Consider the following 13,157-nt stretch of genomic DNA (forward strand, 5'->3'; position numbering starts at 1 on the left):
ACACTTTTATTAAGTTATGAGGTTTATTGTCTTTTGTATATTTTTTATTGTACAAGATTGTTCACTTATCACTTTCCCTGCCAGGTTGGGTGATAACTTAATTTTTAGTTTTTGTGTTCTATACAATGTTTTCATAAAAGAGAACTAATTATTCTGAATTAGAAAGGTTGACTCAAAGGACTAAATGGCTTGCTGCATGTGTACAATATAGTCATATGTAAACTATACATGTAAATAAAAAGTTTAGAATAAACATTTGTACACTGAAATTTTACTAGCTGCCTTTGTTGTAAACGTTTTATGCTTCAGTGTAAAATTGTTATTTTAGCTATCTTAAATGCCATCTACCTGTGCCTTGCAGAACACAATTGATTTTACCTCTATCTTGGTACTGTGGAGTTAAAGATTTGTTAAACTCATATCTATTTTAGTATCATTGAATTTTATTACTGGCAAAGTCAATTCTCTTACAGACAGGACCACATATTCAGCAGAAGCATTTCAGTAACTTTTTAGTAAAAATGAAAACTCTCTTTTAAACAAGTAAATTTGTCTCACATTAGAAAAAAGCAGGGGGTGTGAGAAACAGGCCTAACTTTGGCTCACTCCTCTTGACTTTTCATCGCATCTTTTTTTCTATTAGTTTTGTGAACCACAAAATGTCGGTACCATGCATGGAGGGTCTAACATAGGCACCAGACATGACAATGAATTCTGCACGTTTCTTAAATGAAGAATTTCTAGGATGGTCTTAAAAGTTACTGCCCTTGAACAGATTGTATTTTAAACAGAACAAAATTAACCCTGTGTCCTGTGAAAGTGCCAAGCGTTCTAAAGGAGTTCACATTTATTTCTAACTCAAATGTCACCTGCTTAGTTTATGCCTTTTTAACCTTATTCTAGTTTCCTAGAAACTCATATAACATGTAAATATCATGCATACATTTCCAATCCCTAATATAACATATATATATTAAATAAAATGAGAACATGTGTGAGAATATTATATAAGTGTAAAACATATATAATTTGTTTACATGTATCTACCAAGATTAATGTATGTAAATCAGAAGCATTGACAGTGGAGACACCCAAAATGGCTTCCAACACACCCTACCCTCTTCTTTTGGTTAATGTTGACTAGTCTTGTAATATGCCAGGCAATAGTCTATGACAGAAGTAATTGGAATAGAATTCCATATTAATCAATTTAATATCACAATTTCCATCCTGATTTTCTCTGTTGCCAGGCTTTGGGAAGTCAATTATGATGTCAGTGTGAATATGTGACAAGGAACAGAGGACTGAAGGAAAGCACAATGAACCAAAGGAGCCAAACTTGAATTGCGTATTGAGCAGGACAAGGAGTGGGTCCTGGTCTAAGTACCAGAGCTCATGATAATGTATTGTTCCTGCAATAGGAAACAGGCATAAATGGGTCAACAATATTTTTTACAAAGACAATTTTTTTGCATTTCATTTCTGGATGCTCAAATTGCAAATTTTTATTTAATGAATGTATCTTAACATTATTTTAAGAATTCAATGGGTTAGAGAGATGACTCAGCTGGTAAATTGCTTGTCATGAAAGCATGACTTAAAATCAATCCCAGCATACACATAAAAACCCAAGCATTTTGAGCTTATAATCTCAGTGCTAGAAAAAAAAAAACAAAAAAACAAATGCAAAGTATTGTATTTGTAAAAATGTGGGACCAGATATGTCTGTTCCCTGATGATAGAAAAATAATTATCATAAAGTTTGGCTTTAGAATCTATTCTGAAAATTCAATTATTCTTATAGAATATAAATAACTTTTATTTGATAGATACAGTTTTCCAATAAATAATAAGTTTCTTGTTAATGCTGGAAGAAGATTGCTCCAGTATACTACACATGTCATACTTTGATATTAAAATAAGAGGAAAACATTCAGTTTGAACAGACATGATTGTGCTATTGGTTAAAACGTATGTATTCAAACACTTGAAACATTTGGTAGACCAACTTAGGGTAGAAAAACACAGCTTAATTAATCTCCCAAAATAGAAGATGATGTGTGATGGACTTGATGGATCAGAGTGCTTTGTGTAGAAAGTCTCATTTAGTCACAGGGCTCACAAGACCAAATTGAAGTCATCAATCTACTGTGACCTAGTGGAGTTTCTGTAGGAAGAAGTAGCTTCTGTGCTTATTCCATATATAATGAAGATTTGATTTTTAAAGACCTGGTGGCACTCAGAGGAAGGACAGCAGGTTACCAAGAAGAGACTTGATACCCTATGAGCATATACAGGGGGAGGTAATCCCCCTCAGTCACAGTCATAGGGGAGGGAGTAAGGGAAAATGGGAGGAAGGGAAGAATGGGAGGATACAAGGGATGGGATAACCATTTAGATGTAACAAGAATAAATAAAAAAAAAACCATTTTTTAAATTAAAAAAAAAATTTCTGCTTCCCCTTGGGCCTCCACAAGTTTCATGGTATCCAGGAAGACTAACACTTCTTCAAACTTGCTTTTCTTTCTGTGAAATTTCTCTGCTTCTAAATATTCTGTAACTGTTTCTTGAGTGTAGGTGGTTACATCACTATTATTTTTCTACTATCAGATCAAACTTGATGCCCTCTGCAAAGTGTCATTGGATTGACACCATGGGATAAAGGTCAGGGAGAACAAAATTCTGCCTATCACAAGGGACATTTTATTTTTCACTCACGTTTTGAGGTTTTTTATGTATTTATACATATTATTCTTTAGATAGCCAATTTTAAATCATTGTATTTCAATGAAATGAAAATTGTTACAAACATTCAAGTACATTTTCATCATCAAAAGTCTTCAAAAATGAAGATAACAAGGATAGAAGTTACCTTTTGCTGTTGTCTTTGTCTCTGCTTTTTCTCTTTTCTCAAGTTTCTCTTTGTGAGTGGCTTAAACAGAAAAAGTATAATTAGAAAATTACAAATTCCATATACATTTAGTACATTTCAAAGTCAAATTTCCTCTGACTACAGGGGTTAGACACCAAACTTGTAGAGTCACTGAGGGTTTATGACACTGATGGACCCATTTTAGAAATATAGTAACCAGTGGGCAATAGATGCATAGAATCCAATATAAAATTTGGTATTAAGAATTAGAAATTACAGCAGTTTGTGCAGGCCCCCGGAGTCCAGATTTGTACAAACTATTGTACCAACCAAAAACAATACATGCAGTAGACATAGACCCTCAATTCAGATCTAGCCAATGGACAACACATTCTCCACAGTTGTGTGGAAAGTGGGGACCGACTCTGACATGAACTCTGACACTCTCTATTTGACCACTTCCCCTTGGTGAGGAGGCCTGGTGGCACTCAGAGGAAGCAGAAACATACTATTCAGATGAGACCTGATAGGCTATGATCATGTGGTGGGGGAGGGGTCGTCTTTTGTCACAGACCTTGGGGAGGGGAATAGGGTGAAAGAGGGAAGGAGGGGGGAATGGGAAGATACAAATGAGAGGATAACAATTGGGATGTAATCTAAATAATAAAATGTAATAAATAAATAAGAAATTAGCCAGGTCATGCTGGACAGTCTGTCCTATAGAGCTAGTTGCAGAATATCCATGGCTATAGAGAGAAACCATGTCTTGAATACCATAAATAAATACATAAACAAAAAACAAACAATAAACTAGTTAATTTTTTTTTAAGTAGCTAAGTGTGGTGGTGATCACTTTAAATTCCAGTGCTCAGGATGCAAAAGCATGTGGATCTCTATTAGTTTGAAGCTAGTTTACACAGTGAGTTCAAGGACAACCAGGGCTAATTACTGAGACCCTGAGCAAAACAAAAACAAACAAACAAACAAATAGCATCTTGAAAGCTAAGTCTGTCATCTTTCTTTTGTAAGTTTCTATGCCAAGTACATAAAGCTTTCAGAAAAGATCCCCATCATCCCACAAAAAGGAGCAATTTTATAACAAATATAAAACACACATACATTTTGAAAATAATTCTTTTTAGCATTCATAAGAGGAGATATCTACATCATGGTTGAAGACTGATGAGCCAAAAATTTCCTTAACAGGTGCATCACTGATATTTGGAAAAGAACAACTCATCAATTTAACAGGCTGTTTTGAGCATCACAAAGATGCTGAGCCTTCCCAGTGCTGACTGATTGCTGTATATTAATGCTATTTTGACAAGGAAAGTATTTCCAGAGGTCCCCTAATGGATAAAACTTTTCTATGAGCATCAACAATAATGTATAAGATAATTTTAAATGATTATTAAAATAATAAATATTTGAGTTTAGCAACATCTTTAATGATATCTGAAAAATATTTTCCTACTATTTAATTAGTAACTTAATGAACAAACAATAATTTATTTAACATGTCTTTGTTCTGTAAGTTCTAAGAAAGCCTAGGTCTAGCTATTGAGGTTACATAACTGGAAATGTTCAATAGCATCTGAGGCATGCTCTTATATTTCAAATAAATAGTTAATTTATGGAAGGTTTCATAAATGTATCCTAAAACATAAACATACAGAAAATGGAGAAAGAACTACAGAAAACGTTTTAATTCTGATTTTCATTTCGACTAAATTTTCTACACTTATAATTTAAGAGCAATCTTTAATTATTTAAAGAAAACATGTATCAATATTGAAGCTTGAAAAGCAATAAAAAACACAGAATTATTTGATTTTGTCAGGATACAGAATCTTATGTTCAGAATTCAGTATCTCACCAGCAGATGAGAAATGAACAAATATGCCTGATACAGACAAAGAAGATAGGAGCTTTAAAATTCAAGGAAATTACCACTAGGTAAATATTAATAAAAGAGCAACTGTTTAATTCTAATATTCAGGTATGAATATGTAATAAGTAATATTGAAACATGTTTCTACTGCTCTGCCTCATAAATATCACATCTATTCTACATATTGTATCTAAGCTGAGGTGCCCCATAAAGCAGAAAAGTCAGCCAACTATGATATTGAGGATGCAAATCCAATCCAGAGAAACAATAGAAAAAAAAATCAAATCATAATCTTACTTCACATAAAACAATGAAGCAGAGTGGGATGGATCAAAGAAAAATGTAAACTAAGGAACTTTTGTTTTTAGTTTAAGGAACTAATAACTATCTTATTTATGGTCCAAAGCAGAAATACTACAGGACATGCACACACATGCAGCAATAAATGGGCCTGGGATATGAACAGTCACACGGGAAGAAATCTACAACACTAAAAGCATATTAAAGACAATAGTACAAATAGTAAGCTAAGGTATATGATGTAAGATCTCTCTCAAATATTATGAAACTTTGTTAAAAACATGAAGAAAATATGTACAGGTGTAGAAATTTTCCTAGGGTGTGTTTTTAATTTAAGAAAGCCAGAGTGACCAGAGACAGCAGCCATTGGAAACTACCAGAAGAGGTGATGTCTGCCCTGAGCCTTCCATGTCCCATTTCCCAGGCCCCAGTTCTGCCTGCAATGCTGGAGGCATCAGCCACTGGGGACTACCAGCAGCAGTGAGGTCTGCCCTGTGACATCTATGCTTGATTTACTGGGTCCCAGTTCTGCCAGCAGTTCCAGAGACTACCACCAGAGATCTGCCTGCAGTGCCTGAGGTGGCAGCCACTTTGGACTGCCAGTAGTGGTGAGGTCTGTCTGTGACCTCCACTCATCAGTTCCAGGGTCCCAGCACTTCCTGCAGCCCCAGTTGTGGCAGCTACTGCGGACTATCAGCATCTGTGAGGTCTATTCAGTGACCACCTCATCCCAGTTCACCGGGCCCCAGATCTGCCTGCAGTTCCACAGCAACCATTGGGGACTATCAGCAGCTGTGAGGTCTTCCTCGTAACCTCCATGCACCAGTGCCCAGGTCCCAGCTCTGCGTGCAATCTCGGAGGCCACAGCCATGAGGAATTACCAGGGACCTCCAAGCCTGCCAACACCAGGGACAAGGAGATGGCTAGAGGACAGCATAAGAACATATTCAACAAAACGTGGGGCAATACAGCACCGTCAGACTCCTGCTGTCCTACTACAATAAGCTCTGGATATTCTAACACACCTGACATGCAAGAAAATGACCTTAAGTCTAATCTTGTAAAGATGATAAAGGCCTTTAAACCAGAAATAAATAAATTCCTCAAAGAACTACAGGAAAATAAAATCAAACAAATGAAGGAAATAAATAAATCCCTTTAAGAAATACAGGAAAATACAAACAAACAGGAGAAGGAAATAAATAAAACCATTCAAGACTTGAAAGGGAAAATAGAATCAATAAAGAAAACACAATCTGAGGCAATCCTGGAGGTCAAATACCTAAGGAAAAAAAAAAAAAGGAACTATAGACTCAAGCATCAACAACAGACTACAAGAAATGGAGGAGAATCTCAGGCAAAGAGGATACGATAAAAGAAATTGATGCATTGTTCAAAGAAAATATGAAATCTAAAATGTTTCTAAGATCCAGGAAATTTTGGACACCATAAAAGACAAAACCTAAGGATAACAAGAATAGAAGAATCCCAGCCCCAAGGTCTAGAAAACATCCTCAACAAAATCATAGAAGAAAATTTCCCTAATTAAAGAAAGAGATGTTTATAAATGTACACAAAGCCTACAGAACACCAAGTAGATTAGACCAAAAAAGAAATCCTTTCACCAATAATCATTAAAACACTAAATGGACACAGAAAGAAAGAATATTAAAAAGTCTCAAGGGATAACGGACAAGTAACATATAAAGGCAAACCTATCAGAATTACACCAGACTTCTCAACAGAGACTTTAAAACCCAGAAGGGCCTGTGCAGATGTCTTGAAGATCCTAAGACCACAGATGTCATCTCAGACTACTATGCCCAGAGCATCTTGCAATAATCATATCTGGAGAAAGCAAGATATTCCATGACAAAACCAAGTTTAAACAGTATTTTCCCACTAACCTAGACCTACAGAGGACACTAGAAGGAAACCTCCAACACAAGAAGGGTAACTACATCCAAAAAAAACCCCACAAGAAATAAATAAATAAAGGAGGGGAAGCATACACATGCACACTACCACTACCAATATCAAAATTGTAAGAACCAACAATCATTGTTTATATTGGTCATTAATATCTCTCAACATCAATGAACTCAATTCCCCAATAAAAAGACACAGGTTAACAGAGTGGATATGAAAACAAGATCCGTTATTCTGCCATACAAGAAACACATGCCAGCAACATTACCTCAGCAAAAATGCTGGAAAACAGTTTTGCAAGCCAATGGACCCATGAAACAAGTAGGAGTAGCTATTCTAATATCTAATAAAATAGAATTTCAAGCAAAAGTAATCACAAGAGATGAAGGATATGTCATACTCATCAAAGGAAAAAATCCATCAAGATGGCATCTCAATTCTAAACATCTATGCTCCAAATGCATGGTCACCCACATTAATAAAAAACATTAATAAATCTTAAATCACACATAGATTCCCTCATATTAATAGTGGAAGACTTCAATACTCCATCTCACCAATGGACAGGCCAACAAGACAGAAATTAAACAGAGAAATAATGATACTAATTGGTGTTACAAATCAGATGGACCTAACAGATATCTATAGAACATAAAAGAAATATACACAAACATAAAAGAATATACATTCATCTCGGCACATCATGAAACCTTCTCCAAAACTGATCATTTAGTAGGTCACAAAGCAGGCTTCAATGTATACATTGACTACTGAAACTGAAGAGACCACATAGTAGCGACTTAACATTACATCTGAAACGTCTAAAACAGAAAGAAGAAGAAGACACACCAAAGAGGGGTAGACAGCAGGAAATCATCAAACTCAGGGCTGAAATCAATAACTTAGAAACAAAGAGAATAATACAAAATATCAACAAAACTAAAACCTGGTTTTGTTTGAGAAAACAATATGATAGATAAACCCTTAGACAAACTAACCAACAAGCAGAGAGATAATGCTCAAATTAAAAAAAAAAAAAAAAAAAAAAAAAAAAAAAAAAAAAAAAAAAAAAAAAACAGAAATGAAAGGGGGGACATGACAAAAGACACTGAGAAAATCCAAAGAATCATTAGGTCTTACTTCAAAATCCTATACGCTATAAAACAGGAAAATCTAAAGAAAATACACAGTTTTTAAAAATAGATTCTATTTACCAAAGTTAAATCAAGATAAGGTTTTCAATCTAAGTAGTTCCATAACCCACCCCCCTCCAAATCAGATGCAGTCATTAGCAGTCTCTTTACACACAAAAAATGCCAAGGGCAAGGTGGTTTTGGTGCAGAATTCTACTTGATGTTCAAAGCATATCTAACACCAATACTCCTCAAACTATTCCACAAAATAAAAACTGAAGGAACATGCCAAACTAATTCTATGAATCTACAGTTACCCTGATACCTAAACCACATAAAGAATTAATCAAGAGAGAAAATTTCAGACCTATTTCCCTCATGAACATTGATACAAAAATATTCAATAATATAGTTGCAAACAAAATACAAAAACACATCAAAAATGTCATCCACAATGACCACCTTGGCTTTATTACAGGGATGCTGGGATGGTTCAACATATGAAAATCCATCAATGTAGTCTACCATATAAAGAAACTGAAAAAAAATCACATGATCATCTCATTAGAACATGTAAAAGACTTTGACAAAATCCAACATCCCTTTATGTTGAAAGTCTTGGAGAGATCAGGGGTACAAAGCCCATACCTAAACATAATAAAGACAATATATAACAAGTCAATATCCAACATCAAATTAAATGGAGTGAAGCTTAAAGCAATTCCACTAAAAACATGGACAAGACAAGGTTGTCCAGTCTCACCATATCTCTTCAACAAAGAACTTGGTTTTCTAGCTATAACATTATGACAACTAAAGGAGATAAAGGGGATACAAATTGAAAAGCAAGAACTCAAAGTAGCACTATTCAAGATGATATGATAGAATACACAAGTGACCCCCAAAATTCTACCACAGAATTTTTACAGCTGACAAAGTTGCTAGGTACAAGTGATAAATGGACTGAGGAAAAAACTTAGGAAACAAGCCCCTGCACGATAGCAATAAATATTATAAAATATCTTGGCCTAACTCTAACAAAGCCAGTGAAAGATCTGTATGAGAAAACTTCAAGTATCTGAAGAAATATATTGAAGAAGATATCAGAAGATGGAAAGGTCTCTCATGCTCAGGGATCAGTAGGATTAACATAGTAAAACTGGCCACCTTACTGAAAGCAATCTATTCATTCAATGAAACTGTCATTAAAATTCCACAATTATTTACAAACCTTGAGAGAGCAATTCCCAACTTCATATGGAAAAATTGAAAACCCAATGTGGCATAAACAATGAAAATACTGTTAGCGGTATCTCCATGCCTGATTTAAAGTTATACTATATAGCAATAGTAATAAAAACATATGGTATTGGCATAAAAACAGATAGGTTGATCAATGTAATCCAGTAAAAGACCCAGAAATAAACCCACACAGCTATGGACACTTGATTTTGACAAAGAAGTCAAAGCCATACAGTGGAAAAAAGAAAGCATCCTCAAAAAATTGTGCTGGTCTAATTGGATGTCTGCATGTAGAAGGATATAAATAGATCCATATTTATCACCCTACATAAAATTCAAGCACAATTGATTCAAAGACCTCAGCATAAAAACAGATACATTAAATTTAATAGAAGAGAAAATGAGGAAGAGCCTTGAACTCATTGGCATGGGAGACAACTTCCTTAATAGAATACTAACATCTCAGACACTAATATCAACAATTAATAAATGGGACCTAATGACACTGAAATGCTTCTCTAAGGAAAAGGATACTATGAATAGAACAAAACAGCACTCTAGAGATTGGGAAAAGATATTCACCAACCCTACACCCAAAAGAGGGTTAATATCCTAAATATGGAAAGAATTCAAAACATTAAACACCAACAAACCAAATAAGTCAATTAAAAATGGGGTACAGAGCTAAACAGAGAATTCTCAACAGAGGAGTCTTGAATAGCTGAGAAACACATAAAGAAATGATGACCCTCATTAGTCATCAAGGAAATGCAAATCAAAATGACACTGAAATTTCAATTTACTCTTGTCAGAATTGTTAAAATAAAAAACTCAAGCGACAGCACATGCTGGCTAATATTTTATTCTCTTTAGTTCAGAAATTCCTCCTTTGTGGTTCTATTCCATGAAAACAAAAATGCTACAACTTTTGGAAGAAATTAATATTTTCTAAAGTCTAAATATAATGAGAAATGCCAGAGGAAAAGTCTTTAATGATAAGTGACACAAAGAATAACTGTATACCTTTCTTTTCAGGTTTTTCGCCTTCTTTTAGTTTTTCTTTTCCTTTTTCCTTTTCTCTGTGTGAAGCTGCAAAGAATAGGATAAAACTTTTAATTTAATTTAAGTCAATGGGATAAGTTATGAGATAATTGCATGAAAGTTTAGCTTGTAAAGGGCTTGCAGAGATCACTCTTTAGCTGCCATGAAGGCTTGTTTATATACTAAAACGTCAAAATAATTATAGATTTGTTTTTTGAAATCTACTTTTATTTCACATTCAAGCATAAGCAGACTAAAACACTTCTGACTGTAAAGATGACATCCCTAAGTTTTTCATGCTTTAAATGAATAAATTGGAGTGTCTCTTTCTCACTCTCTCCCTTCTCTCTCTCTCTCTCTCTCTCTCTCTCTCTCTCTCTCTCTCTCTCTCTCTGTCTTTCTCTCTCTCTCTCTCTCTCTCTCTCTCTCTCTCTCTCTCTCTCTCTCTCTCTCTCTCTCTCTCATCCCCTCTCTTTATCACACACACACACACACACACACACACATACACACACACTGTTTTAAAAGTTCACTTTTGATATTGGATGAATGTCAGAAATATCAAGACAAAAAATGTAAGCATATAGTCTTGTGAACTGAAAGGAGGAAAAGATAAATGACTATAAACCACATGTGTTAATACTTTACAGAAAGAGTCCACATTGAATGTTTTTAAAATAATCAAATGAGACTAGAATGCTAGGACATCTTTCCAAAGGAAACAACACTTTATTTAGTGAGCTGTGATCCAGTTCCTTATTCCAAGAGGATTCAAATTTAGGTGAAACCCTTGCCTGATTATTTAGTCACAGCACTTATTAATCACCAATATGGTAATATAGAAATAAAACCATTTGTCTTCCTCACTCCTCTACTTCTTAATTTTAACCCATCCATTAAGCTCTTTCAAACTAAGCTTTTTGATGCTCTCTTACCTCTCTTTTTATATTCCGTACCTACCCTTTATTTACCCAGGAGTATACAGAGAACACTTGTCAAGTGCTGAAGATTCTCTTTGACAAGACAAATACCTTCCCTTTCAATTGGGTGTCATCATGCTAATGGATGGTGAATGCTAAACAAATAATTGCAAAGGTAGTTAATTGCATCTAGTGTAATTGCTACAGAGAAAATAAGCAAGATGGCATGTTAGTGTGGGTAACAGGACTTAATCTCATCTACGTATTTGGAGAACGCCCCTTGGTAGATGTGACATTGAAGGATGTGCTAGGTTAAGGAATTAACCTAGCCAGAGACTGCCAAGACAAGAAGGAAGCAGCTTGTGTCAGAATGTCTGAAGAAGGCATCTTCTGTGGCAATGACATATGGCATCTCTTAATAAAATAATTTTTGTCTGAGGCTGTGAAGCTTTTTGGGGGGTCGTCTCATCCACTCCCCAACAAAGCATGTGTAGATAACTAATCTTAGTGCCCCACCCATTGCTTAGCATGGTTTCTGTCACACATAAGAACTATCACATTTATTACAATAACGAATTTTGCTTTATACTTTACATTCAGTCTTAAGGGACATAGGACAGCATTGTCCCCTTTGTGGCACTGTACTCTCTGGTTGTTTGTCTCTTCCATCTTAAATCCCCAAAACACATCTCCTCATTTTTTATCCCCTGCCCCACGAGAGGCTTTTTGGGCTTGGCTCAAGTGTGTCTTCTGTAAAGTTCCATCTTATCTATACTTATTTTTTTGTGGGGTGCAAATACACTGTGTGTTAATTCTATATAAATAAGAAATAATGTTGCCATTGTTTATATGTACCTGCTCAGTAGTTGAAATCTTTTCAGGGACATTACATATAACCCCTTTGCAGACTCTGTTCATACCAATATCTGTCATATACAGCACTGTTAATAATATTTTAGAATATTCCAATATTTTGTGAGAACAGTTAATATCATTTTTGCTTTCAGTCTCTGTTTTGCTATCAATCTCTGGCAACTTTTGTAACTTATTAACATGTCTTAAATATAATTGAGGAACTGGAAGGGGGCAGCTTACCTCAAAACATCTAAACAATACATTTTGTTTCCCTTCAAACTTAATGGTTATTTTAGGTGCTTCTGAGACACTAGTTTCCATTAAAAAGAAAAGAAAAGAAGAAGAAGAAAAAAAAGAACCTCACCAAATAAGGGTAGGAAATCAGTACTTCCACAGAACATAGAGGGCTATTTTTTTTCTTTCTTTGGATCATCGTTAATTAAGCTGACATAAAAAAAATTCCTGGCAAAAACAAAGCCTCTTTAAAGTTTCTCTAGGGGGAACCAAGTTTCCGAGAGATAAGCTGTGCCTTCAGAGCCCTGACTAAAAGGACCCCCAAGGGAACACCTAATCTGTAGCCCTGCCTCCGCACCCCAGACAGCTGGCTGTCCATTCCACTCACAGGGTCTCAGATTGACACGTGCACAGGCATAAATGGGGGAATTAATACAAAACCAGAGGAGCAAAAGGGCTGAATTCAGACTCAAATTAGCATATTAACTCCTCATTCCTGTTTACCCAGGGGAAAAAGCTGGTTCCTTCAATCAAAACTGTTGATTTACAGACACAGCGGGTACATACTGGAATTTCATTATGCCCCTTCAGAATTAACTCCACAATACAGTTTAGTGAAACAGCTGGACCCGCGGGCCCTAGGGAGCTGTTAAAAATGGCAGAAAGCCACCAAAGCTGCTTGGCCAGAAACTTCAAACTTTAGCAAGTGTGTGCTCAAATGCCAAGTATTGAAATCACTT

At 35.3% G+C, this 13,157-nt stretch overlaps 1 protein-coding gene across 1 annotated transcript in view; it reads right to left on the reverse strand.

Moving 5' to 3' along the window:
• Positions 1-13,157, reverse strand: part of LOC127205211 (triadin-like) — a 240,803-nt gene that overhangs the window by 146,147 nt on the left and 81,499 nt on the right. Inside the window, exons 6-7 of the mRNA XM_051164401.1 lie at positions 10,391-10,456; positions 2,873-2,932 (exon numbers count right to left, since the gene is read on the reverse strand). Of these exons, the coding sequence (XP_051020358.1) occupies positions 2,873-2,932; positions 10,391-10,456 (126 nt within the window). The remainder of the gene's footprint in view (positions 1-2,872; positions 2,933-10,390; positions 10,457-13,157) is intronic.

The sequence above is a fragment of the Acomys russatus genome, chromosome 21 (assembly GCF_903995435.1).
Source record: "Acomys russatus chromosome 21, mAcoRus1.1, whole genome shotgun sequence".
NCBI classification, from domain to species: Eukaryota; Metazoa; Chordata; class Mammalia; order Rodentia; family Muridae; genus Acomys; species Acomys russatus.